General features: G+C 53.4%; 1 protein-coding gene and 1 long non-coding RNA gene across 7 annotated transcripts in view; one reads left to right on the top strand and one right to left on the bottom strand.

Moving 5' to 3' along the window:
• LOC102958727 (ATP-binding cassette sub-family A member 17-like) overlaps positions 1-24,794 on the top strand; it is an 87,959-nt gene extending 63,165 nt beyond the window's left edge. For 3 of the 5 annotated variants that reach the window (XM_042972324.1, XM_042972322.1, XM_042972325.1), the window contains 13 exons: positions 1,226-1,529; positions 3,183-3,456; positions 3,625-3,829; positions 5,645-5,864; positions 10,883-11,041; positions 13,568-13,746; positions 14,344-14,472; positions 15,267-15,461; positions 21,914-22,101; positions 23,138-23,308; positions 23,575-23,765; positions 23,906-23,979; positions 24,488-24,794. In XM_042972324.1, the coding sequence (XP_042828258.1) occupies positions 1,226-1,529; positions 3,183-3,456; positions 3,625-3,829; positions 5,645-5,864; positions 10,883-11,041; positions 13,568-13,746; positions 14,344-14,472; positions 15,267-15,461; positions 21,914-22,101; positions 23,138-23,308; positions 23,575-23,765; positions 23,906-23,979; positions 24,488-24,751 (2,553 nt within the window). In that variant the 3' untranslated portion in view covers positions 24,752-24,794. The remainder of the gene's footprint in view (positions 1-1,225; positions 1,530-3,182; positions 3,457-3,624; positions 3,830-5,644; positions 5,865-10,882; positions 11,042-13,567; positions 13,747-14,343; positions 14,473-15,266; positions 15,462-21,913; positions 22,102-23,137; positions 23,309-23,574; positions 23,766-23,905; positions 23,980-24,487) is intronic. The other 2 variants (XM_042972323.1, XM_042972326.1) reach the window with 2 other exon arrangements.
• LOC122234747 overlaps positions 1-26,329 on the bottom strand; it is a 28,659-nt gene extending 2,330 nt beyond the window's left edge. Inside the window, exons 1-4 of one of the 2 annotated variants that reach the window (XR_006212678.1) lie at positions 26,115-26,329; positions 24,870-25,053; positions 23,992-24,145; positions 20,476-20,713 (exon numbers count right to left, since the gene is read on the bottom strand). This is a non-coding gene — a long non-coding RNA (uncharacterized LOC122234747). Of the gene's footprint in view, positions 1-20,475; positions 20,714-22,609; positions 22,686-23,991; positions 24,146-24,869; positions 25,054-26,114 lie in introns of those variants that run through there. The other variant, XR_006212679.1, reaches the window with a different exon arrangement.
• Between the last annotated feature and the right edge of the window lie 830 nt (positions 26,330-27,159).

The raw sequence follows: 27,159 nt of genomic DNA, 5'->3' as shown, positions 1-27,159 counted from the left end.
ACTTAACCAACCGAGTCACCCAGGCGCCCCACGATTTTTTTAAAACATCCTTATGAAGTATATGGATAACCTGCAATGTTCTTTTGTTATCGAAAAAAAAAAAAAGGATATTGATACGCGCCTTACAAAATGGTCTCGATTTTGCCACCTACAAGGTATGACTGTAAAGTAGTGAGACTGGTTTTCATGGGTTAGGGAAGAGATGGACTGCACTGTTCCACAATCTTGAATCATGTATAAAAGGGGCCTCTGGGTTGGAAAGGGTCTCAGGGCCACGTAGGCCAGCCGCCTGCCCTGTCCGGGAGGCTCCTCTCCAGCCCCCAGCAAGAGGTTAATCTGGGCTCCGCTGGGCCAAGCTTTGCTTCTGGAAACTTCCCCGGAGGTAATTCTCAGGGCACAACCTTGAACAAGTTGAGAGCAGCATCTTTTGACGAATGCTCTGGGTGGACGTGGCCTTCGTGTCCAAGGCGGGAAATTTCAGAGATGCTTGGTAGAGTCTCAAGGATTTGTCGGTATTTGGGGCCAGAAACTTAAGAATGCCTGACTCAAACCTGACCACCAAGCCTCTCCCCACAAAGGCTCTGGGTGGATGAGTCACGCACAACGAACACCAGCCCTGAGGCTCGAGGGCCCCGTCTGCCCCAGCTCCCGCAGCACCAGCGAGAAGCCGAGCGGGAGCTCATGGCGCTGACCTCCGGGGCCTCCCACCCCTGGCCCAACTTTATGTCTTCGACCTCAGTGCACATGACCGCACCCTTTACACTGACTGCCCGTGCCACAAGGGCCACGCTGTGCACGGGTCCTGCGTATTTACCTGCGGGATATGTTACTAAAAGTGGAATTTCTAGCCTAAAGACTACATGCGTATTCAATTAGATTGTATTCATCCAGGTCATCTGTTTTCTACAAAAGTGGTGCCAAATGAAGACCTCAGCACTGGCATTCCACATCCTCACCAACTTAAAGTTTCTGATAATGTGGCGGGTTGAAAGAAAAAATTGTATCCTGCTTACATTTGCTATCTGTTCAGGCTACTACTCTTCCAGAGCTTTCCAATCTGTGACTTCCTTTTCTGCCATTAAATGTGAATCAAGTCATCAGGTCAAAGCAAATTTTGAACATCATCAAAGCATTAGACCCAATACGAGACTGTGGCCGGGGGGAGGCTAGCTCCTCTGTGTGGCCGTGTTAATGGTGTGTCCCCCCCCCCCTTTTTCTATCGCAGTTCAGCCTCATCTGCCAACAGTTCTATGCCATGCTCCTGAAAAGGGTCCTGTACTCTTGGCGCAACTGGTTGTTGATGCTCACGGTACAGGTCCTGGTGCCCCTGCTGATCACCACCTTCAGCCTCACCATCTTCAACTTGGAAACGAACACAGGCAGCGTGCCGCTGGAACTGACCCTGAGAACATATGGCCGAACCGTCGTCCCGTTCTATATTTCTCCCAATTCCAGGCTGGGTCCTCGGCTTTCACAGCATTTCACAGACATGCTTGTGGCGGAGGAACAGATCCCTCTGGAGACCCTGAGTAAGTCTGAGGCCCAGGAGAGCAGCGCGTGCTCTGGGGGCCGTGGTAGGGGGTGCGCCCTGAAGTCAGGTGAACAGCCAGACGTCTCAGAAGATCTCTTGGCCGCCAGATGACAGGAAAGGGAGAGGGTGCCTGGAAATGCAGCCAGGCTGTGTCTTTCTGGGGATGGCGGCACGTCCAAAACTGAAACGGACAATTATCTGCTGTTTGATGTGTCCTGAGAGGGGATTTACACTTCGATGGAGGGAGTCTGGTGACAGATATAGAGATCACTGAGCAAATGTGAAAAGGGAGGACATGAACTCAGGAGGGCAGGGGAAGATCGTCTGAAAAAGGAGACCTACCATAACAGAGCACTTGATTGTGCCTTGACTTAACCAACTTTCTGATGTATTCCAGGAGAGCGGAGAGGAGGGCAGCCCTTAGGGGGTGGGGTGGGGTAAGGAACAAAGTCCCCGCTTCCAGGACGGGACGTCCAGAGGTAAATGTGCTTCAGGGATCCAGAGAAACGGCTGGAGAGTCTGGTCGCCCCGGGCGAGCGGGCACTGGGGACAACGAAGGGCAGGCCAGGGCCCTGCTGTTTCTCATCCCGAGTCTTGCAGGATTATCTGGTTTGAAAAGTTAGATGCACGCGTTCTCTTGGAAAGAAATAAAATGTTGAGGTGTTCACATTTTTAAATGAAGAGATCAAATGCAGAACACGGTGGAGCAAAATGGCAGGATCACAGCGCCCTACGTCTCCAAGCCTCGGTTTCTTGGTGGGGAAGACGGGGAGAAGGATAAAGCTCGCCTCCTCCCTCCCGCCCAGGGGCGCACGCAGGGCCCGCGGAGTGAGCGTGCTGCCTGCGCGCGTCACTCCTGCTGCTGCTGCTGTGAAGGAGGGTCCCTTTCAGCACCCACGACCCCAGAGGTCTAGGTGTGCATATATTTCCGTGGTGCCGTGTGCCGAGAGTACCGGGAAGAACAGCGGTACCACCGGCCCATAGTGAGCCCCTTGCCCAGAGGTCCTAGAGAGGGTGACCACAGCTGCAATGTGTAGGGACCGTCCCGCTGTGGGATCACGGGGACACAGCTCGGCCTCGGATGGGGAGAGACAGGCTGCGGAGTAAGAGCCTGAGATGTGAGCAGGGGTGGACCCCGCAGCAAGCAGGGGGTAAGCGGAGAAAGTTCCAAACCCCGGGCGGGGCGGGGGGGGGGGGGGAGAGCACCTGTCAGCACGGGGCACGGTGGGTCCTCGGGTGTGGCCAGACCTTGAAGGCGCCAATGGAGTTTGGATGGAGACTGGGCGCTGCGGGCCAGGTGGGCCGTGAGGGTCACTTTGTGGTTCGGGGAGGGGAGGTGCAGTGCGACCACGTGTGTCCTTCCACGTAGACGGGAGCGACTGGGAGAAGCACGGGGCTTCTTGGGGCCACACCGTCCAGGCAAAGAGTCACCTGAAAAAAAATGACTAGACGTTTTTCCTCCCCCCGCCCCCCCCCCACGGCTTCAGTCAGTGAAAGGGACGTTTTGTGGAGGCCCGGGCGTGCGACGGAGGGGCCAGCTGCGTCCAGAGGAGCCCGCTTTCCTGGGGGGTGGGGCAGGTGGTGAGGCGCTCAGGGGGCGCGGGGCCGGGGTCCAGGGCGTGAGGCTCCGGGGCGCCCGGCTCTGTTGCAGGCTCGGTGGAGGACCTCCTCCTGGACAAGGCAGAGGAGGAGCCCGAGAGCTTTGATTTCAAATACGTCGTGGCTGCTTCCTTTGAAGACCAGGGGAACCACACGACGGTGACGGCGCTGTTCAACAACCAGGCGTACCACTCCCCTGCCGTGGCGCTGGCGCTCGTGGACAACTTCCTCTTCAAGCTGCTCTCCGGGGCCGCGGCTTCCATCACGGCGTCCAACCACCCTCAACCTAAGTCGGCCCTGGAGGCCTCGGAGGACGTCTTGTACAAGTGAGTGTGACCGTCCCGCCCCAGGAAATCCTTCCCGCGCACGCCGTGTCCCCTTGGCCACCTATTCTTTCTCATCCGCTTCTCGCCGGGACGTCTTTCACTGTGAAAGACGGCTGGTGTGAGCAGTTGTGCTCACACGGCTTCCTCTCCCCTCGTGTCCTTTCGCAGCAGCCCTAAAGGACACTACCTTGTTACCAACTTGCTTTTCGGCATAGCTTTCCTGTCCAGCTCCTTTGCCATCTTGACGGTCAAAGAAAGATCCACAAAGGCCAAGCACATCCAGTTCGTCAGTGGTGTTTATGTGGCCACCTTCTGGCTCTCCGCTCTGCTGTGGGACCTCATCACTTCCCTGGTCCCCAGTCTGCTGCTGCTGGTGAGGGCCGCGTGGTTCGGGGACCCTCCTCCGCACGTCCCGGCGGGAGCAGGGGCAGGGGGCTTGCCTTCGGGACCCTGCAAAGAAGTGTAGTCTGGCAGCCGACCCAGGGTATGACTCATCACTCACTCTCGATAAAAGGTCCCAGCAGAGGGGCCTGCTCTAGGGTCTCCAATCTGCCGCATCCCCATAACCGTTGCCACGAGCTCCTAAGAGGTCGTGCGTCAGGGACGTGTGTTCACAGCCCAGAAACAGTTCACCAGGGCACTGACAGGTGCAACCGGTGGATCGTGACTGCACTGTGCAACTTGCGATCCCCTGGCACTCTGGGCGGGGTGGGTCACGTCCCCCTTTACCTGGCCCGTGCTTCATAACTGTCACGGAGCCCCTGACCTCGTGGTGCCGACTTCCAGGGGCAGGGCCAGTGTCTGCACTGTCTGATGAGTAAATACAGGGAGCACCTGAGCAGTACTGCTAACATCTTACATTTTGTTTTTCTTCTTTTTCTTTATTTTTTAAATTTACATCCAAGTTACTGAGCATATAGTGCAACAATGATTTCACGAGTAGATTCCTTAGTGCCCCTTCCCCATTTAGCCCATCCCCCCTCCCACACCCCCTCCAGCAACCCTGCGTTTGTTCTCCATATTTATGAGTCTCTTCTGTTTTGTCCCCCTCCCTGTTTTGATATTCTTTTTGTTTCCCTTCCCCTATGTTCATCTGTTTTGTCTCTTAAAGTCCTCATAGGAGTGAAGTCCTATGATATTTGTCTTTCTCTGACTAATTTCGCTTAGCGTAATACCCTCCAGTTCCATCCACGTAGTTGCAAATGGCAAGATTTCATTCTTTTTGATCGCCGAGTAATACTCCATTGTATGTATACACCCCATCTTCTTTATCCATTCATCCATCGATGGACATTTGGGCTCTTTCCATACTTTGGCTATTGTCGATAGTGCTGCTATCAACACTGGGGTGCATGTGTCCCTTCGAAACAGCACACCTGTATCCCTTGCATAAATACCTAGTAGTGCCATTGCTAGGTCGAAGGGTAGTTCTATTTTTAATTTTTGAGGAACCTCCATACTGTTTTCCAGCGTGGCTGCACCAGCTTGCATTCCCTCCAACAATGCAAAAGAGATCCTCTTTCTCCGCACCCTCGCCAACATCTGTTGTTGCCTGAGCTGTTAACGTGAGCCATTCTGACAGGTGTGAGGTGGTATCTCATGGTGGTTTTGATTTGTCTTTCCCTGATGATGAGTGATGTGGAACATTTTTTCATGTGCCGGTTGGCCATCTGGATGTCTTCTTTAGAAAAGTGTCTATTCATGTCTTACGCCCATTTCTTCATGGGATTATTTGTTTTTTGGGTGTTGAGTTTGATAAGTTCTCTATAGGTTTTAGACACTAACCCTTTATCTGATATGTCGTTTGCAAACATCTTTTCCCATTTTGTTGTTTGGCTTTTAGTTTTGCTGATTGTTTCCTTCGCACATCTTATTTTTTTAATATTTTATACATACACACATATATTTTTTCTTGAAAGAAAGAGAGTGAGCAAGGGAGGGGCAGAGAGAGGGAGAGACAATCCCAAGCAGGCTCCACGCTGTCAGCACAAAGCCCGATATGAGGCTCAAACTCACAAACCGTGAGATCATGACCTGAGCCGAAATCAAGTGTCAGACCCTTAATCAACTGAGCCACCCAGGCACCCCACTAACACCTTATTTTTTAAGTGGGGATCACCGTACCCTTTCTCTAATCCTTAGAATCGACTCTCAGTGGCTTTCCCGAACTCTCCCCCTCTTTCCCAAGGTGGTGTTTCTGTACCACCAGGAAGAAGCCTTCACACACCAGGAAAACGTCCAGGCCATCGTTCTGGTGCTAATGCTCTACAGCTGGGCGAGCATCCCCTTGGTGTATCTGAGCAGCTTCTGTTTTCGCAACGAAGGGAGTGCTTTTGTCAAGCTCCTGGTCATGCTCACCTTCCTGAGCATCGGCCCCTTCATTCTCATCTCAGTCATGGAGGACAAAGGTGAGGGCCGTTGTCCCTGCGTATCTCACAGGGTCTGCTTCCTCCTGTCACAGCCACAGAAGCTGTGTCCCCAGACGGGAAGCTGCTCCGAGCAGCTGTCTTGTGAAGAGTCCCAAACTGTGTCCCAATGTCCCCGGCACATATCTCCGGGAGCGCACATAAACACGGTGGCTATGTTCGTCCGGGGGGCTGTGCTCAGCAAGAGAAAGGGAGAGAGGAGCCTTGCCCACACCTGCAGCAGGGCGGACTGATGGGTCTCGGACCCCACTGACAGGACAGATCCCAGTGACAGAGTCAGGAGAACGGTGGCCTCTGAGTCAGGGGGAGGGTGGATTGACTAAACGGAGATGGCAGGGAACCTTCTGGAAATGCTCTGCGTCTCGAGTGAGGTGTTGGTTGCGTGGGCGTAAGTATTTGTTGAAATTCATCAAACTGTCCACTTAAAATCATGCGTTTCACCGAAACAAATTATTCCTCAGGTTTTAAAAAAAAAAAAATTGAACGTTTAGATATTTTTGAGAGGGAGAGACAGAGTGTGAGCAGGGGGCGGGGCGGAGACAGAGGGAGACACAGAATCCGAAGCAGCTCCAGGCTCCGAGCTGTCAACACAGACACGGGGCTTGAACCCATGAACCGCGAGATCATGACCTGAGCCGAAGTTGGACGCTTAACCGTCTGGCGCCCCAATTATTCCTCAGTTTTAAAACAGGTGGTAAGTAAATCAATAAGCCGAGGTTGGGAGAAGCCTGCTTGGTGAGTGTGTAATCAGGGTGAAAGCAGCTGGGGAATGAGTCGTCACTCACAGCGCACACCTTGACGTTGACATCTTTGCGTTTGGGCTGAATCTCTACCTTGGGGTTTCTACCCCGATTCTCTCTGTCATTTACTGTGATGGCAACCACTTCCTTTAAGGTGACTTTCTGTGGCTGTGTCTGCTTAAAAATGTGTGAACAGCTCCCTCTGTCTTCATCTTAGGGGCCGCCCTGTGTCTTAGAGGACTGGCCATGCACGTATTTCCAGCTACCTAGAGCTTGTTTTACTGGTCTAACTGGCCGTGTTTTGCAGCACCCATTCTATTTGCAAACCACCTGTGGAGTTTCGGAAATTATTTTCATCCGAGATCAGAAACGGGACAGCATTTTGACTTTATGATTGAAATAGAACAAAAGCGTGCTGCAGACAGAGGAAAGGGGTTAGCAAAGCATATCGTGAGGGAACCCTAAGCTCGCAGTTCTCCGCGGTAGCGTGCGCCAAGATTCACAGATCAGTCCGGGCAGTCACCCTGAGCAACGCTGCCCTAAGCCTCCAGAAGGGACCTAGGGATCTGTCCCTTTCTCCTCTCCTCAGGCGCGCAGCCCCACCCCAGAGAGACAAGCAGCTCCAAGTCACTGAGGGGCCCTGATGGGGACAGAGCTTTCGCCGAGAGTGACCAGGATGGGGTGCAGGGATCTCTGGACATTCTCTCTGGATCCCTCGACCTTTCTGGGATCCATTTCTTCTTGGATTGCTTCCTGCCATGTCTTCTCTCCCCTCCTACACAGCAACAAGGACCGAGACCATTCTGCCGCTTAGCGGGAGGCACCCTCCAACTTAAAAGTCATCGGGGAAGGAGGCTGGGACAGGACAAGAACTCCACTTCTGGTCTGGGGGAAAGAACGCCCATCCCTACCCCTGAGAAGGGACACCATTAGAGAGACCAGACCCTGGCCACCATACGCCCGCCCCGGGGGCTCCTGCTGTCACCACAGCAGTCCACACAGACAAGAGTATAAAGCTAAATCTGAGCTCCCTGTCCTGAGACTCTACTCGAATGACAGCAAAGGAAATGAAAGTGTACGAATTCGTGCTGAAGCAGCATCCAAAGGACATTTGGAGGGAAAATGGCTGAAAGGACCTAACTGAGCACCGCAGAAGCCCGGAGAAGCCTGGGAGTAAAGGTAGCACAGAGAACGGTCTGTGGCACCTCCACTGTCCCTGCTCCCATATCCCCAGCGGGAAGCACAGGACACAGTCACCCCGGAAGGCGGAGACCCGCGTCTTGACAAACTGAACCTGCTTGCCAAAGAGACCTACACATTCAGACTGGTCCCTGCCTGGTTGCCCAGAATGTCGCCCAGCCCCCAGGCACAAAGCTAGCAACTCGCCTCCCGGCACCTCTGGTTTCTGTGGACAGATAGGCAGGGGCCGCCGAACACTTGAGGACGGCAGCCACAGAAAAGACGGAGACCAAAAATGAAATACAGGGGCAGGGAAATGCAGGAAACAAATCAACCATTTCGGAAAAGACTGCATCTATTAAACAGCAGACTTCCAGGGCACCTGGGTGGCTCAGTGGGCTAAGCGTCTGACTCAGCTCAGGTCATGATTTTGCCGCTTGTGAATTCAAGCCCCGTGTCGGGCTCAGTGCTGACAGCTCGGAGCCTGGAGCCTGCTTTGGATCCTGTGTCTCCCTCTCTCTCTGCCCTTCCCCCACTCTCTCGTGCACGTGGGCGCACACACTCTCGCTCTCTCTTGCTCTCTCAAAAATAATTAAACATTTTAAAAAAACCCAGCAGATTTCCAAGAGGAAGAAAAACTCTGAGGGCAAGAAAGAGCTGACTGCCAACGTAAACATATAGCAGAAGGGTTGGAAGACGGTCTGTCGACCTCCCAGAAAGTAGAGCAAAAAGACAGGAGGAAAACCAGGAAGGTGCGAGCAAAGGCAGGTGCCGTGAGAGAGTCCAGGAGATGCCAAGCTGTGAATGGAGAAGCGTTCCACAATGAGAGGGTGGGCTTAAGGAACTCGCAAAAGAAATAAGCAAGAAGATTTCCCAGAGTTGGAAACAAACCAAGCTCGACTGAAGGGATCCATCAAACATCCAAAACTGAAGGAAAGAGCACCCACGCCTTAAATTCAGATGCCTCCTAGCGGACAAGTCCTAAGCTCCATTCACCGGTCTCAACCAAGCGGAAGGACAGAATCAAGACACGTTCAGACACAGCCGGGAGAAACGTGACCCATTGCGTCTCGTTCTTGGAAAGCTAGCGGAAAGATACAGGCCAGCAAGGTGAAAGGGCAAAGCAGGACAGAAGGTACAGGACACGGAAAGGAGTGGGTCCAGCCCCAGAGTGCAGCGGAGAAGAGTCGCCTTCGGGTGGGGGGCAAGATACGGAGGATGGTTCGTGACCACGTGCTTGGGCTTTAAGCAGCTTTGGGGTAGGATCCAGAAAGAAAAAAGGGAAGTAAGCAGGAGCCATGAATATCTGCCTCTTCAGTTAGATGCGTTGCTTGTGGATGTTCTCTCCGATTCTGGTTAGGGTGAGCTGGGGGGAAGGGGGTGTCCCCGCTCAGCTTCCAACCACGCCCCGCTCAGGGCCCGGGGACACCGCCAGGCTGTTGGTTCCTAGGCCGGGCTCGAAAACCTTGTGTGTGTAGTGGCTAAGCCTTCCCATCGACCCCACCCACGACCCCACCCACGCGGGGGGGGGGCTGCAAGCCCGGGGTTCAGGCAGCTATCCCCTCCCCCTCCCCCTCAGCCTCCAGGCTAGATTTCCAAATTTAAAATTCTAAAGAGAGAAAGTTAGGAGGCCATGGTCCTCTGCGCTTCCCTCCCAGTCACCTCTGCCACCTTCCTAGCTGTCTTGCCGGGTTACCATCTCAGGTGCAGCTCAAGCCCGGTCACCGGAGCCATAACCCTTGGGCCTCGGGTACCCACACCTTGGCGAGCACGTAAGGGTGGCCCTAAACTCTGCTTCCTGCCCCTTGTGTGGGCCGTGTCTCAGCGGCCAGCACACATTGGTTGAGACGCCTCGTATCCAAGTTCAACTCATCATGCACCCCAGTGGCCGCCCCCCACCCCCGGCAAGAATTTCACAGATTGATACCCAAAAGCGGTAAGGCTCTAAACACAAGTCCTGAGAGTATGGTTTCTTTCCTCTCGTATAATTGGCTCAGCCTCTCCCCAGGCCATCTGCAAGTCACGTGTCCCTGGGCTCCCCCGAATTCCCCGTGGGTCTGGAGCCACAAAGTGTGACATGAGAGCCCCAACCCCCGCCCCTCGGTTCCTCCTTTCTGTCGGTGACACTGTGCTGGGGCTGCACGTTGCGGGGCGAGGTGGGGCGGGGGCGGGGGGATGGTGGCAGGACTCAGCGGTGTGCGTGAACTATCAACACGGTCCGGTACCGGACCATGCCCCGTGCATGCACCACACATCTGTCCTCTTGTAATAAGCTTAGGTGTAGAATATTGCTTTTACAGAACACATTTGTTTATTTGTTGTAAATAAACATTTAATATTTTTTAAACGTAGCTCAATTTCTTTACAACCTCGTTCGGTATTCCGTTTTTTTAACGTAACACAAATCTAAAAATTGGTTTCTCTAAACCTCTAAGGGGCCCCAGTTTCTGCATATTTACTTCACAACCAGCCAATTGGCTCACCTTGCCTTCATTTCTTACTCTGGTTGATTCTTGTGGCCTTTCCAGGTACGTGGTGACGTACAGCATCGCAAATGATGGTTTTTGTCTCCACAAACTATAGAGGCGGGTCCCGAGTCTCGTTATCCGTTTGTACCATGACGTTCAGACAACCTCACAGCGGGCCCACCAGACCCTGCGGTCAGGCCCCAGCTCCCCTGTAAACCGTGTCTCCCTCCGGCCTCTAAACTCACCCCTTCCGCAGATGCGTTTCACGAGGCAGCTGAGCTCTTGCTGGGTTTCCCAAAAATCACACCAAGCATTTTGGCACACGTCTGCAGGAACAGATGGAGTGGGGGTGAAACGCAGGCTCAAGAAGCATTGCAGAAGACAACTGTTCACGGCGTGGGGGCTGAGTGACCGCAGAGGGGGAACCAGGTCTCTGGTCTGGGGCCGGGCGTGACAGTGCGGTGAGAGATAACAGATACAGATACAGATAACAGATACAGACATCAGATCCTTGGCGTAGATAGACAGGCAGCTAGCCCGGAGAGACGTGTGCTAGGGGACATGCCCTCTTCCTTGCTGCAAGGAGAGTTACTATTTTCTGTCACCCTCACAGACCAAGGCCACACCAGGGTCTCGGAGTCCTTGGATCATGCCTTCCTAATGCTCCCCGGCCACTGCCTGGGAATGGCTCTCTTCAACTTACACTACAACCACGGACTCCAGAAGTTATGCAAAACCAGGAACCTGAGCCAGTCTGAGTGTAATAAATTTTGTGAGTATCGCAAATGGAGATCCGCCCTCCTACAGGATACAAGTCAGCGGGTCTGGGCATATTCACAAGGCTGTACGAGGAACACCACGATCCCAGTTCGAGAACATTTCCATCTCACCAAAAAGAAACGCCCTCCATTCACACTCCTTCCCCATTCCCTTCTCCCCATAGCCCCTGGCAGCCACAAAATCTACTTTCTGTCCCTGTGGATCTGCCTCTCGTGGACATTTCATATAAATGGAATCACACAGTATGTGTGATTTATGTGTCCTTTATGTGTGCCTCCTTCCACTCGGAGTAATGTTTGCAAGCTTCACGTCCGTTGTAGCAGGTATCGGTACTTTGTTCCCTTTTGGCGGCTGAATACTATTCCATTGTGTGAAGGGACCACAACTCGTTCGTGTATTCATCCGGTGATGGACATGCGGGCTGTTTCCACTTTTTGGCAGTTACGGATAGTGCTGCCGCGAACATCCATGTTCCAGCTTTCGCGTGGACGTGTTTTCAGTTCCCTGGAGTCCGTACCTACGAGCGAGTATGTGGCTTAGCTCTTTGAGGAGCCACCAAACTGCTTTCCGTGGTGGCTGCGCCCATTTTACATTTTTGCCAGCGATATAAGACGGGTCCAATTCGTCTACATGCTCTCCAACACCTTGCAAAATTATCTATTTTTCTCAATTGTGGCAAAATGTATATAAAGTTTACCATTTCGTCCGTTTGTGAGCATAAGTTCAGCGGCATGAAGCACATTCACACTGTTGTGCAGCAATTGCTACCGTCCGTCTCCAGAACTTTTCTTTTAAGTTTCATTTATTTATTTTGAGAGAGAGAGTCCCAAGCAGACCCTGCACTGTCACTGCAGAGCCCAACACGGGGCTCGAACTCACAAACGACGAGATCATGAACTGAGCTGAAATCAAGAGTCGGACGCTCAGCCTGCTGAGCCGCCCAGGCGCCCCTGTCTCTTTTTTCACCCTGCACAACCGAAACTCTGTCCCCATGAAACTCTGATGCCCCCTCCTACGGCCACCATTTCACTTTCTAACTCTGTGAATTCAACTACCCTAGGTACCTCCTATGAAACGGCTTAATTTCTTACTTCCTTTCACGTGTATTCTAGAGCTAACTTGTGGTCACCACACACCCTTCAGTTCTGACATTGCATTTTGAGTTTGCGCGAGCTTAACTTCCATAACACAAAAACTGCTCCTATACCACCCGTACCCACTCCCTTTCAGTTACTGTGTGTTGCGTATCCAGAATCATGGAGTGGTCATTGTTTTTATGCAGTTTCTTCAGTGGTGTAGAAAACCACAAGCGGAGTTACAAAGCCGACTTGCAATCCTGCTGCTTCTTATCACTGTCCCTGTGTTTACCATCGCCAGACATCTTTATTATTTTGATCTCTGCATCCTGATACGGTCGATGTCCATTACGCATTGTTAAATGAAACTAGTGAGTGGGAGAAAATAATGCATGGTATCACTCCATTTATATTGTAAAAGATCGTATCTCGAAAGGGTAGAAGGATTAAACAAAACTATCACAACAGTTTGGGTGAGTGGAGAAGTACCTTTATTCTCTCCCTCGTCCACGTTCCTTTTCCCCAGGGTGTATTTACAGCATAATTTTAAAATACACATATTTAGGGGCTCCTGGGTGGCTCAGTCGGTTAAGTGTCCGACTTCGACTCAGGTCATGATCTCACAGTCCATAAGTTCGAGCCCCACATAGGGCTCTGTGCTGACAACTCAGAGCCTGGAGCCCGCTTCGGATTCTGTGTCTCCCTCTCTCTGACCCTCTCCCGTTCATGCTGTCTGTCTCAAGAATAAACATTAAAAAAAAATTTTTTTTAAATAAAATACACATATTTAAAAGAAAAATCTTAAAGCAGATCAGATTAAAAAGAGGGGAATAGAGGGGGCACCTGGGTGGCTCAGTTGGTTAAGCATCAGACTTCAGCTCAGGTCATGATCTTGTGGTTCGTGAGTTCGAGCCCCATGTCAGGTTCTGTGCTGACAGCTCAGAGCCTGGAGCCTGCTTCGGGTTCTGTGTCTCCCTCTCTCTCTGCCCCTCTCCTGCTCACGATCTGTCTCTCTCTCTCTCTCTCAAAAATAAATAAACATTAAAAAATTAAAAAGAAAATATTTTCTAAGAATTAAAAAAAAAAGAGGGGAATAGAGGCTCTCAAATGTTTTTACGTGACTGGTTGTTTGAAGCTGTAGGGGACTGAAGACAGATCAAAGAACCAAACGCATAAATATCTTGCATTTCAAATAGCTGTCATGTGGACAGGGCGAGGTCCTTGATTTTACTGCATTATTTGCACAGATGATGGGTTGTCTCAAGAAAAGCAAAGTGTAGTTCATGTTTACCATCTGCCGGGATGTGCTGACAGCACTGGTGACGCACATGTGGCATTCCAATGGTACTCGCTCTGGTAGAAATTTGCCCACTATAGGTAGAAGGTGAGGAAAAGCCGGGAAACCACCCAAAGTTTGGTAACACCTGCTTTTTCCTCGTTAGTAGAGAGATACATGGTCCAGGAGAGCGTCTACGCCTGGGAGTCCCTCGGGATGGGGAAGTACTTGGCAGCCCTCGCCATCTTGGGGTCTGTGTACCTCATCCTGCTTTTCCTCATTGAAACCAATGTCTTGCGGGAATTGAAAGCCAGGTTTTCTGACCTCAACGGGAAGCAAGAATCGGTGAGTGGGTCAGAGAGTGACTCTCGAAGCACGGGTGAACGGGCTGGCTCACGGCCTCCTGTTTGTGGTCGGGAGTGGCCTTGACTCTCAGCATCTGAGCGAGTCTGGAGACCGTAATCCACCCCCAGGGCAGAGGGGGTGACAGCCAGTGCCGGGGACCCCCGTGGCTCTGGAGGGACAGGGAGGGGGGAGGGATGGCTTGGCTCCTGTGACGCTGGTCAGCCGAGCAGAAGCAAAACCAGTCCCCTTTCCGGAACGCCTCTTCCCCACGTTCCTCCAGGAGCCCGATAGGAGAAAGGTCTGTTCTGTCAGCTCTTGGTCTGAGAATCTTCCAGAGGCAAAAGTCCCACAAGGACTTTAGAAACTCTAGAAAACGGACTTGTGCCTTCACATCCCCAGGCTTTAAGTCTTTGAATTTTCCTCAAAAGGAAAAGCCACGTGGAATTTCCACGTCCACCATACCCTGGCCACACGGCTGTGAGCTTGGTCCGGAATACCCACATTGGCCCCGGGGGAAGGGGCGGTGGGGTGTGCTTGAGGCCTCTGCCTCCCGCCCTCGCAAAAGCGCTCACCCTTCCCACCCTTGTCTGGGGAAAGCAGGTAACGTTGCAGAAGGTAACGTCCGTGCCCAGAGACCAAGATGTGCAAAAGGAGGCAAAAATGGTCCAGACTTCTTTGAAAAAGCTGCTTGAGGAAAACCCACTTGTTCTTAAAGACGTGTCAAAGGTAACATCAGACATGCCCCAAAGGCAAAGAATCCCAAAAGCGAAGACCATTCTTCGGGTGGCCCTTTGATAAGGAAGCTGCTGCCTGGGCAGGGGAGGGGCCCTGTCTGCTAGCTCCAGCCGCCAAGGACTGAGACAGACTGGCAGGGGCGCGTCCTCTGTGAATGAACCGCATCCGAGTTTGTTTGCACCCAGAGTGCCCAAAGACAGGCGTTAGCACCTCAGCCCTCCGTCACATCTTTGGGGGTCCCCTGCAGGACAGGAGAGCCTAGCGTGGGAGGGCACCGGAGCCCCAAACCCCAGGAAGCCTCAAGGTTGGACAGGACTGGCTGACCCTCTCCAGGATCTAGAAGGCAGTTTGCAGAGGAGCCCGTGTTGGGGGAAGTGTCAGACAGCTCAGAGCAAACCTGGTTAGTCTGCCCCAGAGCTCCGGCCAGAATTTTACCAAGAGACCCTTCAAACATCCAGGAACTTTGTAGCTTTGTAGTCACTGGTGGCCAAAACAAACCAACAAACCAACAACACAGGCAACATCGAAGGGGTTATGCTTTAAGGACAGAAGGGAAGAGGCTTACCCTGGAGAACTAGGCTCTCCGGGTTCGCAGGGGAAAAAGGAGTGCAGACTTCCCTCACCCTGCCGGGAGGGAAGGCAAGGCCAAGCCTGGCACACACCAGCCCCTGGGCCCCGAGGGCAGCCGGGACCTGCCCCAGAATGGAGATGACAAGCACAGGGGAGACTCCGGCCTGCTGATCCCCGGCCTCCTCACCGAGCGCCTTCTGTCTTGGGCACATCAGGTCTACGGCAGGAAGGTGCCCCTGCTGGCCGTGAATAAGGTGTCCTTCGCCGTCCAGGCAGAGGAGTGCTTTGGCCTTCTTGGTGTCAACGGAGCTGGGAAAACGTCCATCTTCAAAATGCTGACCGGGGAAGAGCCCATCACCTCTGGGGACGCCTTTATCAAGGGCCTCAGCATCAGCTCTCACCTCGGGAAGGTAGGGTGTGACCGGGACGGGGTAGCTGTGTCGGAGGAGGGGCCGCGAAAGTGCACCTGGGGGTGTGACGCAGGGGTGCGCCTGGTCTCAGAAGACCCCCGTGGATCAGGTTTATACGTGCCTCCCAGCCCCACGGCCCCCCTTAGACCTCTTCTCTGAGCTCCCTATCTCTGGTGTCGACTGCTCACAGCCCTCCACATCCCTCCCAAACGGCCCCGCGTCCATCCAGCCTCCCGGCCGCTCCCCTGCACACACCGCAGACTTGCGGCCGCTCCCCTGCGCGTGCGAGGCCACTCCAGCCTCCCGGCTGGCCTTTCCTGCCTTTTGTGGGGCATCTCATAATGCGGACTGTCCCCCCTGAGAGCTGTAGCCTTCCCCCCTCCTCTGGCCCTTCCCACCATGACCCTTCTTTCCCAGACTCCTCAGGGCTGCAACACCAGCCCTCTGTATTTCCTGCTCCATACTCGCTGCCCCTGCCTGACTTGGTCGTTACCCACCCCCCCCCCCCCCCCCCCCCCCGTCTTCGGCCTCCCCCGTAGCCACCACAGCCCTGTGCATCAGACCTGCACACGCACGCCTCCTAGTCGGCCTTACTCAGACGTCTCCCAGTTTCAACCCAAACCTACATGATGAGCCCCTCGAACCCGATCCTCTTCTCAGAGTCCCCACCTCAACTACCAGCACCAATTCAACAATGGCCTGGACGTGCTAACAACTGTGCCGGGCCCAGGACTCTCAGTGGCCAGGAGCTCTGGTCACGAGAGTGAGTCCCCACCATGCAGGGAGCGGAGAGGGACACGGCAGCGGCCGGCGGTGGAAGGCAGAGGAAGAGACCAACCTGCGGCAGCATAATCGAACCTGCACTCCACGGCACCAGCCACCGTGTCACCGGGAAGTTCTTCCAATCAGCTGCAGTGTCCGTGACCAAAACCGTGTTCAGAGAGAGAACGGAAGTGCCCACACAGGCGCGTTCAAGAGCGTGTATTGCCCGGTACAGAGCCTGGCCAGACAACCGCAGCCAACATAAGCCTCTCACGGCTGTGAAACATTTACTGCTCATTTTATCTTTTTTTTACCATTGTAAAAATTACGGGTCAGGCTTCTGGCAACAGCAAATTACATATCCCTGACCGCCTTCCTGGTGATAACTAGAAAAACAGGACCAAATTCTGAAAACACCTCCAGGGGGCTGAAAAGATGGCAAAGACTGAGCTAGGAGGGAAGAGGGGAGAGGCCCAGGGAGGCAACCAGGTCCGGCCCAGACGGCTGGGAGCTGAGTGCCGCTCTTGGAGCCGAAGTGACAGGCACTGAGTTCCGGGTGAGCGCATCCTTTCTTAGAGGGTGGACCCCCAAGGCTGCACCCTGCTGTAGACACGAGCTACATGTAGACAAGCTCATCCAAGGATCGCACAAAGGCCTGGCCTGGTCTCAGTCCCCGAAATGGGGCTGACGGAACCCTGAGCCGCCAATGCTCCCAGACGCCTGTTGGAGGCAAACATCCATCTTCTCTGGGAGGAAATGCTATCACTGTGGCTTCAAACGATTTCCACAAACAGTTATCCAAATAACTTGGTAAGCAATAAAAAATAAGCAGGTCCACGTACAAGACAAAATCCCGCCTCCGAAGGATATTACAGAGTGAAGCCTGGAGAGTCAAAGGGCAGATGCTATCCAGGAGAAGGCAAGGAACATGACACACAGTGGAGACAGCCCGAGGGACCCTCCTCCTGGGATTCACACCCTTGAGCAGCCCCTCCCCGTGCTGGGCCAAGGGTGGGTCTATGCAACCAGCAACACGGTGGAGAAGAGATGGGGTGTCAGCCCCAAGACTGGCTGAGAGGAGAGCCCACAGCTTCCGTCTGGAATGCGCCCCTTCCCTCACATCCCTCAGGCTGCTGGAAGCTGACTGCCACATCATGAGGATGCTCACAGGGCCCTGTGGAGGGAACGGCCCCAGGGTCCGGAGGCCTGCCCATTGCTACCAGAGGGAGCTCAGAGGCAGATCCCCCAGGCTTCAGGTGACATAGGCCCAGCAGAGAGCCTAAAGGCCACCTCATGAGAGACACTGCCCAGAACCACCCAGCCAAGCTGCCCCCAGATTCACAATCTGACCTGCAGAAACCACCAAATAACTAACAAACTACAGCTACGTTTTGGAGTAATGTGTTTTACAGCCATACGTAATAATCTGATACAGAGGATGCGGTGAAAAGGTTTAATGTATGTGTAACTGAAGTCTCAGATGGAAAGGACACAAATATGAGGCAAAGTGGGACTTGAAAACTTAATGTCTATAATGTTCCCAAGTTTATGAAAGACATCAAATTATAAATAAGTAAATCCCTATGAATCCTAAGCAGGAGAAATTAAAAGAAATAAATCCCTAGGAACATGATCATAAAACTGCTGAACCACAAACACAGGAGGACCCACTTTGGAAGGAGCAACACTTGGGCCAGCAGATGACTTCTCAACAGAAAGGAAAGAGGCCAAAAGACAACAGAATGTCACCCTACAAATGACACAAGTGCTAACGACGAGCCCAGAATGATATATGCAGTCAAGCCATGCTGTAAAAAGAAGGTAAGAAGACGTTTCCAGATAAGCAAAAACTGACAGAACTGATCACCAGTGTACGTGCACCAAATAATGATAATAAATGAGAGCCACCTTTACCCAGAGGGAAAATCATCCCTGAAGGAAGCTCAAAGTCATGCAGAAAGGATTGAAGAGTGATTTAAAAAAAGGGGGGGGGAACATATGAGTTTTGATTAAACAAAGCTATAACAATAGTTTCTCGTGAAGTTTTAAATACATACAAATATTAATGGGGTGCCTGGGTGGCTCAGTCGGTTAAGTGTCCGACTTCGGCTCAGGTCATGATCTCATGGTTCGTGAGTTCGAGCCCCACATTGGGCTCTGTGCTGACAGTTCAGAGCCCGGAGCCTGTTTCAGATTCTATCTCTGTCTCTGTCTCTCTCTCTGCTCCTCCCCGAGCACAAGAATGGGGGCCAGGAATAAGCCACAGAGGGGGACTGTAGGGAAATGAAAACAATAATGTGACCGAGGATGAGAAGTGATGGAGAAAGAGGAACACAGAACACGAGAATACGTGGAACACTCAGCCCTGAATAAGTGGGCAGACCGACATCCAAATACATCAGTAAGTATGTTAAACACAAAGGGACTGAAGGCCCCAAGGAAAACATGATCCAGGAAGATACTCAAACGATGAAACACAAAGTCGACACACGAGCCAGAAACTCCACCAGGAGGCGTGAACCCCGGAGAAATGGAAACCTACATCCACATAAAAACCTGCATGTGGATGTTCACAGTAGCATTTTTCACAAGAACCGAAAGGTCCATCAGTGGATCCACAGATACACAACACGTGATCCACGCGTACGATGCAACAACGTTCAGCCACGTAAAGGGATGAAATGCTGACGCACGTGCCACAGCCTGAAAGACACGATGCTCACTGGAAGAAGCCAATTAGAAAAGGCCACATATCAGGGGCACCTGGCTGGCTCAGTCGGTGGAGCCTGTGCCTCTTAATCTCAGCGTCATGAGTTTGAGCCCCATGTTGGGTGCAGAGACTACTTAAGTTAAAAAAAAATGTTAAGGGGGCACCTGGGTGACTCAGTCTGGGACTTCGGCTCAGATCATGATCTCACGGTTTATGAGTTTGGGCCCCACATTGGGCTCTGTGCTGACAGCTCGGAGCCTGCAGCCTGTTTCGGATTCTGTGTCTCCCTCTCTCTCTGCCCCTCCCCAACTCACGCTCTTTCTCTCAAAAATAAACATAAAAACATAGAATACATATACATATTATAAAATAAAATAAAATAAAATAAAATAAAATAAAATAAAATAAAATAAAATAAAATAAAATAAAATAAAATTAAATTAAATTAAATTAAATAAAATTAAATTAAATTAAAATACAACACAACACATCTGCCCGGAAATCGGATTCCAGTCCTCCCAGAACCCATCTGCACATCACCTCCTGGCTGTCTACGTGACCTCACCATTAGAAACGTGGAATTTAAATCTAGTTAAGCCTGCACTTCCGTTCCTGCGCTTCCCACTGGGAACCCCACACAGATCCCTCTCGGCAGCAAACTCCTTGCTCTTCCCCCTTTGTGAGCCTTCTGCTTGCCTCCCTTGATCTGGACAAGTACTTTCAAGCATTCTTTTCATTTGCTAAAATATATTCTTGGCAGGATGTGCTGGTGTTCCAAGCATCAGCTGTGACTCCCGAGAGTCCATCCGCATTTCTGTGAGACCTGCTCACTGCCCCAGAATTAGCTGGCTCCGATGAGGGGTCGTCCTCGGTCCACAGCACCACCGAGTGCCGAGTGGGGCTCCGTGAGCACCCAGCCGAGCCGTGGAGACAGCAGGTTACTGCCAAGTCAGGTGTGTAAGAAACACCACACTCCTTCCTCTTCTCTAGATCACATCACATTCTCAAGCCTTCTACCCCCAAACTGTTTCAAGAGATAGAAAACCTGTACAGACCAAAACCTGTAGAGACCTGAAACGAAGGTCAAAGATCTACCCCTTCTTGGACAGGACCAGCCACCACTGAGCAGATCATGTCCCTGTAGCAGAAGCCCTGCAGAAGCTTGGGAGAGAAGCCGGGGCACTGCCCAGCTCGGGAGCTGGTAAAACCAGGCAAGGACAGTATCTAAAACAAGCCAGGGACCAGTTTCACGAAAAACATAAACACCCTAAATTACTGATGTAAATCCAGCAGGAGTTGAGAAAATAAAAATTATGATCAAGTCAGGTTTGCTCTAGGAACATGATTAAGGCTCCAGAGCAAAAAACCCACCAACAGAAATCACTACCTTAGTAGATCAAAGCGGGGGAAAGAACCATTTATCAACAGATGCTGAAAAAGCACTTGATAGGAACCCCGTCCCACACATGATCATAGACGATTTTCAGCAAACTAGAAATAGAAGAAACGGCAGGTGAAGATCACCCAATGAAGGCAACCTACCAGAAATCTTCATGTCTCATAGTGAGATGCTCGAAGCCTCTTCTGTCAAGTCCGTGTTTCCTCCCGGCACTTTGCTCCTGCCCGGTGGCGTCTGTCTTCAGGGGGAGCCCTGCCCTCGGTTGTGGGATGTCCTGGCACGTTGTCCCCTAGTTCATTCCATCCAGGCGGTTTTCAGGTCTGCACCCGGTCAGAGCTGCCCACCCCGCCCCAGACGGTGATGTCCAGAGCAGTCTGGCATCTTTAGCGGGAAGACAGGAAGGACAGCATTGGTTGTTTTTCAAAAATGGCTCCCTACTATCTTCGTCTTGTACTCCAGGGGAGCACCTGACCATGGGCGCAAACCAGGGTAGTTCACCCCACGTTTATAAAGGCAGAACCTTGGAAATAACTAACACGTGCCTGACTTTTTTTTATAAACAGCTAAATAAAATCTAGAAACCCTCCCCTAATGGCTAAGTAGCAGTTAAACTGAGTTGGGGTAGGACAGCATTTCTTGACTGAGAAAGATCTTTCACGTATAATGTTGAAGAGCACCTGGGTGGCTCAGTCAGTTGAGCGACTGACCTCAGCCCAGGTCATGATCTCACAGTTCGTGGGTTCAAACCCTGCGTCAGCACGGAGCCTGCTTGGATCCTCTATCACCCTCTCTCTCCCTGTCCCTCCCCTGTTTGCACTCTCTCTTGCTCTCCCTCAAAAACAAACATTAAAGAAAAAAGACATAATGTTGAGTTAGAAAAGTAACTTGCAAAATGGTAGACGTGGGATGATACATTTGGCAAAAACAAGACGCGATTGGTCCTCTGCGGAGAGCACACGTCCGTGAAACGTCTGGTGGTGCACACCACCCTGACCACGCCAGGTCCTGGTAGTCTTCGTGTGAATATAAAGAAAACCTAGGGGCGCCTGGGTGGCTCAGTCGGTTAAGCGTCTGACTTCGGCTCAGGTCATGATCTCACGGTCTGTGAGTTCGAGCCCCGCGTCGGGCTCTGTGCTGACAGCTCAGAGCCTGGAGCCTGTTTCGGATTCTGTGTCTCCCTCTCTCTCTGACCCTCCCCTGCTCATGCTCTGTCTCTCTCTGTCTCAAAAATAAATAAACGTTAAAAAAAAATTTAAAAAAAAAAGAAAACCTATTTGTAGCTTATATGTCTAATAAGGGGGAAAAATTAACCATCTTCTACTGACATGATACCTGGAAGGGCACGAGGCAGGCAGGCGCTGAGCACTGAGGTTTCATGCTGGCCAAGCAGAAGGGCCCCTCATGTGCCCCGTCCACAGACCCCGCCAGCGAGCGCCGCAGCCGGGCACACGTCTGTCTACATGGCAAACGTGGGGATGCACGGGGCAGAGCAGGAGCCCGGGGTGGGGCAAGGCCAGGGCAGGCGTCCGGGCCCCCCGTGCAGTGGGCGGCTTTCCTTCTGACGTGCCTCCCCCCCACCAGGTGCGGCAGTGGGTGGGCTACTGTCCCCAGTCTGACACCCTGCTCAACCACATGACGGGCTGGGAGACGCTGGTCATGTACGCCCGGATCCGGGGCATCCCCGAGCGCCACATCGGCACCTGCGTGGAACAAATTCTTGAGGAGTTACTCATGTACACCTACACTGACAAACTGGTGAAGACCTACAGGTGAGATCTGGGGCTCCCTCGGTCCCGCCACCTCCACCGGTGAGACGTGCCCGGCTCTCCTCCGTGCAGGGCCAGGGCCATCAGCTCAGGGCAGTCCCTGCCACTGTGTGGATTTGTGGGAGGCGTAAGAATGGAGCATGGCCTGGGCTGCCCTGAGGCACCTTTCCTCTTGGCCCCCTAGCAGGTGGGTGGCCGAGCACAAGCAGATGGCACCTGCCACTTTGCAGAGGGCTTCTGATTTTTGGCAGCCTCCCATTTCACACATGACCTTATCTTGCTGCGTCTGAGGCATCTGAACTGCTCACGTTTTGCTGACAAGCCTCAGTCTTCCGCTGCCACCCATACTCAGCAACTCGCTTGGCTTAGCTCGCCAAGCAGGGCCACGCCCCCTCCCCTCTGTCCCAGGACCCGCTGGGGTTGTGTGCAGCGCCCCCTGGCGGTTCGCGGCAGCATTCCCCCCCCCCCCCCCCCCCCCGCCCCCCACCCCGGAGCTGGGAAATCAGACTTGCCCAGGGGTCAGGTGATTGTCATCTTTGGCTCTTCCCTCTCTGCTGGTGTTGATTTCAAGCAGCTTTTTGTACTTCCTTGTATTTTTGGTAGATTAAATGAGTCAACATTTGCAAAGTTTAAAACAGCCCCTTGCGCACTGTCAATGCTATGTGTTCACTTAAAAAAAATTACTAAAATGGCCCTCTGCCCTTACTCCCCGAACACTGCAGAGACCCTCAAAGAAGACTCATCAAGCATGTGCTCACCATGTGTCCACGTGTCCCTGTGTCCAGGGCAATGGCTTACACACTGAATGGACAGCCAAGTCACAATGCAACCTCACGGGAGGGTGGGGGACTGGGGGACCACACTACTAACGCTCCACTAGAGGCTGGGGAGTACTTTCTGAACCGAAAGGAAAACACACGCATGTGCGTGTGCCCGCACGCGCGTGTGTGTGTGTGTGTGCGCCCACGCATGGGGAGTGTTGGGCTACCCCTGATTGATGTTTGCCTTTCACCCCAACCTTTCCCCACTTTGCCCCCAGTGGTGGCAACAAACGAAAGCTGAGCACTGGCGTCGCCCTAATTGGAGAGCCTTCAGTCATGTTGCTGGACGAGCCATCCACTGGCATGGACCCCGTGGCCCGGCGCCTGCTCTGGGGCACAGTGGCACGAGCCCGCAAGTCTGGCAAGGCCATTGTTCTCACCACCCACAGGTAGAGCCGGGGTCTCTAGAGGTCGATGGAAGAGCTAGGACAAGAGCTGGCTGGGAGGGGCTAGGTGGACAGAAGACCTGCCAGAAGCTGATTCAGAGTCGATGAGGAAAGTCCCCAGGCTTAACCATGTGGGCCACCCTCCAAACACGGGAATCGGGAACAGCTCGATCTGGCCGACAACACCGGCCCGCCCGCATGAGCCTTTGACGTGGGAGGCAGGCATCGGCGCCCCCGGCCCCGTGTCAGACCTCTGCCCCTCTCCCCAGCATGGAAGAATGTGAGGCCTTGTGCACCCGGCTGGCCATCATGGTGCAGGGCCAGTTCAAGTGCCTGGGCAGCCCACAGCACCTCAAGAGCAAGTTTGGCAGCGGCTACTCCCTGCGGGCCAAGGTCCGGAGCGAAGGGCGGCAGGAGGCCCTGGAGGAGTTCAAGGCGTTTGTGAACCTGACCTTCCCAGGTGTGTCTCCGTGCCTCATCCCTGCCGAGTCCCGGGCCCGCGACCCCCGGGAGGCGGGCCGTGATTCCAGGGTCCCGGGCGGCTCTCCCCTGGCCCCCACAGCCCGGCCCTCACGGGGACACGGCGTCTCCTTCGTGCAGGCAGCGTCCTGGAGGATGAGCACCAAGGGATGGTCCATTACCACCTGCCCAGGGAGGACCTCAGCTGGGCCAAGGTGAGCACATACCTGGGCATCAGAGGGAGCAAACCTCAGACGTCACGGGCTTTCTGGGGTGACCTGTTCTCCCTCTTGCATGTAAATTGCATTCAAAGCTGCCGCAGGTTCTTTCCGTCTCCAGGGCAACATTCACATGGATTTCATAGAACATAGGATGTGGGAGCTAGAAGAGACCTCAGAGATCAGCTCCTCCTGCCCCTCACTTCACAGAGAGGGGAGCAGGGCCTGAGGGGATGCCACGTGCCCCGGGCCACAGCAAGCCAGAGATCCAATCAGGGCCTCTGCCTTCTGCCACTGTCCCCAGCCAGGGACCCTTCCCTGAGATCTCAGGCAGCTGGACTCCCTAGGACTCACTTCTGGGGAGGTGCTCTGGGAGCAGCTGAAAAAGCGATGGGCCTTTTGGGGGCCTTATCACACCCCTAGAGATACTCCCTCTTTCCACCCTCTGTTGCCTCCTCCCCTCCCTTGTGCCCATCATCCATGGTGGCCTCCCTCCTTCCCACAGGTGTTTGACATTCTGGAGCAAGCCAAGAGGAAATTCATGCTGGATGACTATTCTGTCAACCAAGTCTCCCTGGAGGATATTTTCCTGAGCTTCACCTACCCTATGCCCCCTACCCAAGAGGGAAAGAAACCAGAGCAAGCAAAGCCAGCTCCACCCCCCTCCCAGCCTCCCTCCCAGCCTCCCTCCCAGTCTCCCTCCCAGCCTCCTTCCCAGCCTCCTTCCCAGCCTCCCTCCCCACTTCCCTCAGAACCTGTCTTGCTATAATAAAGAGTGTGCAGCCTGCCATGGGCTGCAAGGGGTACAAAGACAGCTTGTACACCCAGTGAGCTCAGTTCGGGGCCGAGGGTTGGGGGTGGCTCTAGATCAGATTGGGACCTCTCACCTTGGAGGCCTGGTGGACAGCCCAGGTGCATCGCCGTGGGAAAAGATCCCCTTGAGTCCCACCTGAGTGGCCCGAGGCCTCACTGAGACCTGGCTTGTGGAAGCAGCCTCAGGTGACCCCCTGCCATGTCTTCTCAAGGCTCAGTGGCCTGGGGGTGACCACAGTTGTCATGACACTGCACCTTCTGCAGGTAAGAGAACAGGTTGATGAGTTTGCCAACCTAACAATTTTCCTTTATTTCAATACTTGGATTTGTGCAGCTCCATCTGTACTCTGTCCCGGTCCCTACAAATATGAGGGGTCAGCCCGCGTGTGATCCTGCCATCAGCCCATGAAGTATTACTCGGATGAGTAACCTGGAACTTAGGGTCAACTTTCCAGAGTCAACATGTAGTAGGCCAAGATTCAGTTCAGGGAGAGGTTCTCAAAGGGGAGGGCTCCCAAGCAGCAGCTTCTAAATCGTTCAGAAACTTGTTAGAAATTCAGATCCTTGAGCCCCACCCCGGACCTGGCAAACTGGAAATCTCCGGGGTGAGCCCCAGCAAGCCGTGTTGTAAGCACCCCGTGTTCACAAGTGCTGATGCATCTCGCGTGTGAGAACCACAAAGCTAAGGCCTGTGTGCTCCAGGCCACTACGCCCTCAAGCCAAGAGCACAGATACATGTGGCTCCGCCCTTTGTCACCAGGACTCTGCTCTGAGACACGCCCATCTTGTAGCCTTTCTCTCTCCAGCATGGTCACACCTGTCCCTTCTGGAAAGCCCCCTCAGCTCCTCCTTTGCAAGTAGTTCCCTCCCTGCTTTCTCAGCCAGGCTGAGGGGAAAAGTGGGGAAAGTGGTGCGGTCCCCGACCACACTTGCCACACTTCCCACCTCCCACCCCCACTCACCCTAAATTACAGCACCGTCACATCCCTGGCTGCCACACCCACTGATTTCTCCATCCTTTCTCCATGTCACTGCTATGTGATGTTTCATGGTATTCCCTGCCCCCCCGATGAAAGCCCCTCCCAGCTCTCCCTCCCCCACGGCCGCTGTGTTTGGTTCTCCTCTGGAGGTTCCTCTTCGTTTCTCACTGAATGGTGGGACCCCTCAGGCTCTCGGCCTACTTCACTGTGGCTCACTCCCGCCTCTGCACCCGGCCACCCTTGAATTTTTTTTCTTGTTCACCCCCACGTCTTCAACTGCCATCTTATTCCAGCCAGGAACTTCCCTGAGCCCCTGACTTTTCCAGTGAGTTGTCTCACCCTCCCAAGTGGATGTCCAGTGGGAAATGGGCCCTTCTCATCCTCTGCAAGTGGCTCGTTGCTCTGCCGGGCCTCCAGGGCTCTTCCTGCCAAGGCGTAGAATGGGGGCAAGGGCCACAGTTTGCTGAAAATTAAGAGAACTTTTGGGGCGCTTGGGTGGCTCAGTTGGTTAAGCGGCCGGCTTCGGTTCAGGTCATGATCTCGTGGTCCGTGAGTTCGAGCCCCTCATCGGGCTCTGTGTTGACAGAGCCTGGAGTCTGTTTCCCATTCTGTGTCTCCTTCTCTCTGACCCTTCCCCATTCATGCTCTGTCTCTGTCTCAAAAAAGTAAAATAAACGTTAAAAAAAAATTTTTTTTTTAAATGAGAGAACTTTACCTCCTGGTGAATAAAATGATAAGGACATAAAGAACAAGGAGAGGAGACAGCTGAGGGACACGGTTTAGGGCTCCCCAGGGGACTGGGCGGAGTGAGAATGGCTCATCATCCCCTCAAGGTGTCTGGGCTGGAAGGGCACCCCTCTGGCCCTGGAGGGGGACCAGCAACAAAGTCACAGTGCAGGGGAACAGGACAACACAGTAACAAGGCAGAAAACAGTAACCAAAGGGGTAAGGAGAAATCTGAAGGGGCCACCACCGACTCCTCATGCTTTTGTGCGGAACTTGGGACATTTGGGGAGCAGCGCCAAGCTTGCTGGACTCTCATACCCCGTGTGACTGTTTCCTGCTCTGTCTCCTGCTGCAGACTGGCACCATGGCCCCTGTGTGTGTGTGCCCGGCTGGGTGGTTCAGGGCGGAAAGGGTCGAGGACAGAGGGGAGGTGGCGGCTGACTTGAGGAGAGCTGCTATTCTACCCAGCGCTTCTCCGCGGAGGCTTTGTTTGTCGTCGGACGTGGGGGGCTCCTGCCCGGCGCCCCGAAAGAACACAACGCGCCTCAGCGAGTCAAGCCAGCGGGTGGGCGCTGCTACTTCGGAAAGGGCTCCCGGGGGGCAGTGAGGACCGGCCGGGGACAGACAGGGACGATGTCCGGTGCGAGGGACGGGTGAG

The sequence above is a fragment of the Panthera tigris genome, chromosome E3, assembly GCF_018350195.1.
Source record: "Panthera tigris isolate Pti1 chromosome E3, P.tigris_Pti1_mat1.1, whole genome shotgun sequence".
NCBI lineage: Eukaryota > Metazoa > Chordata > Mammalia > Carnivora > Felidae > Panthera > Panthera tigris.
Note: the sequence above shows the minus strand (reverse complement) of the source record. Positions and strands in the feature narration are given on the sequence as shown.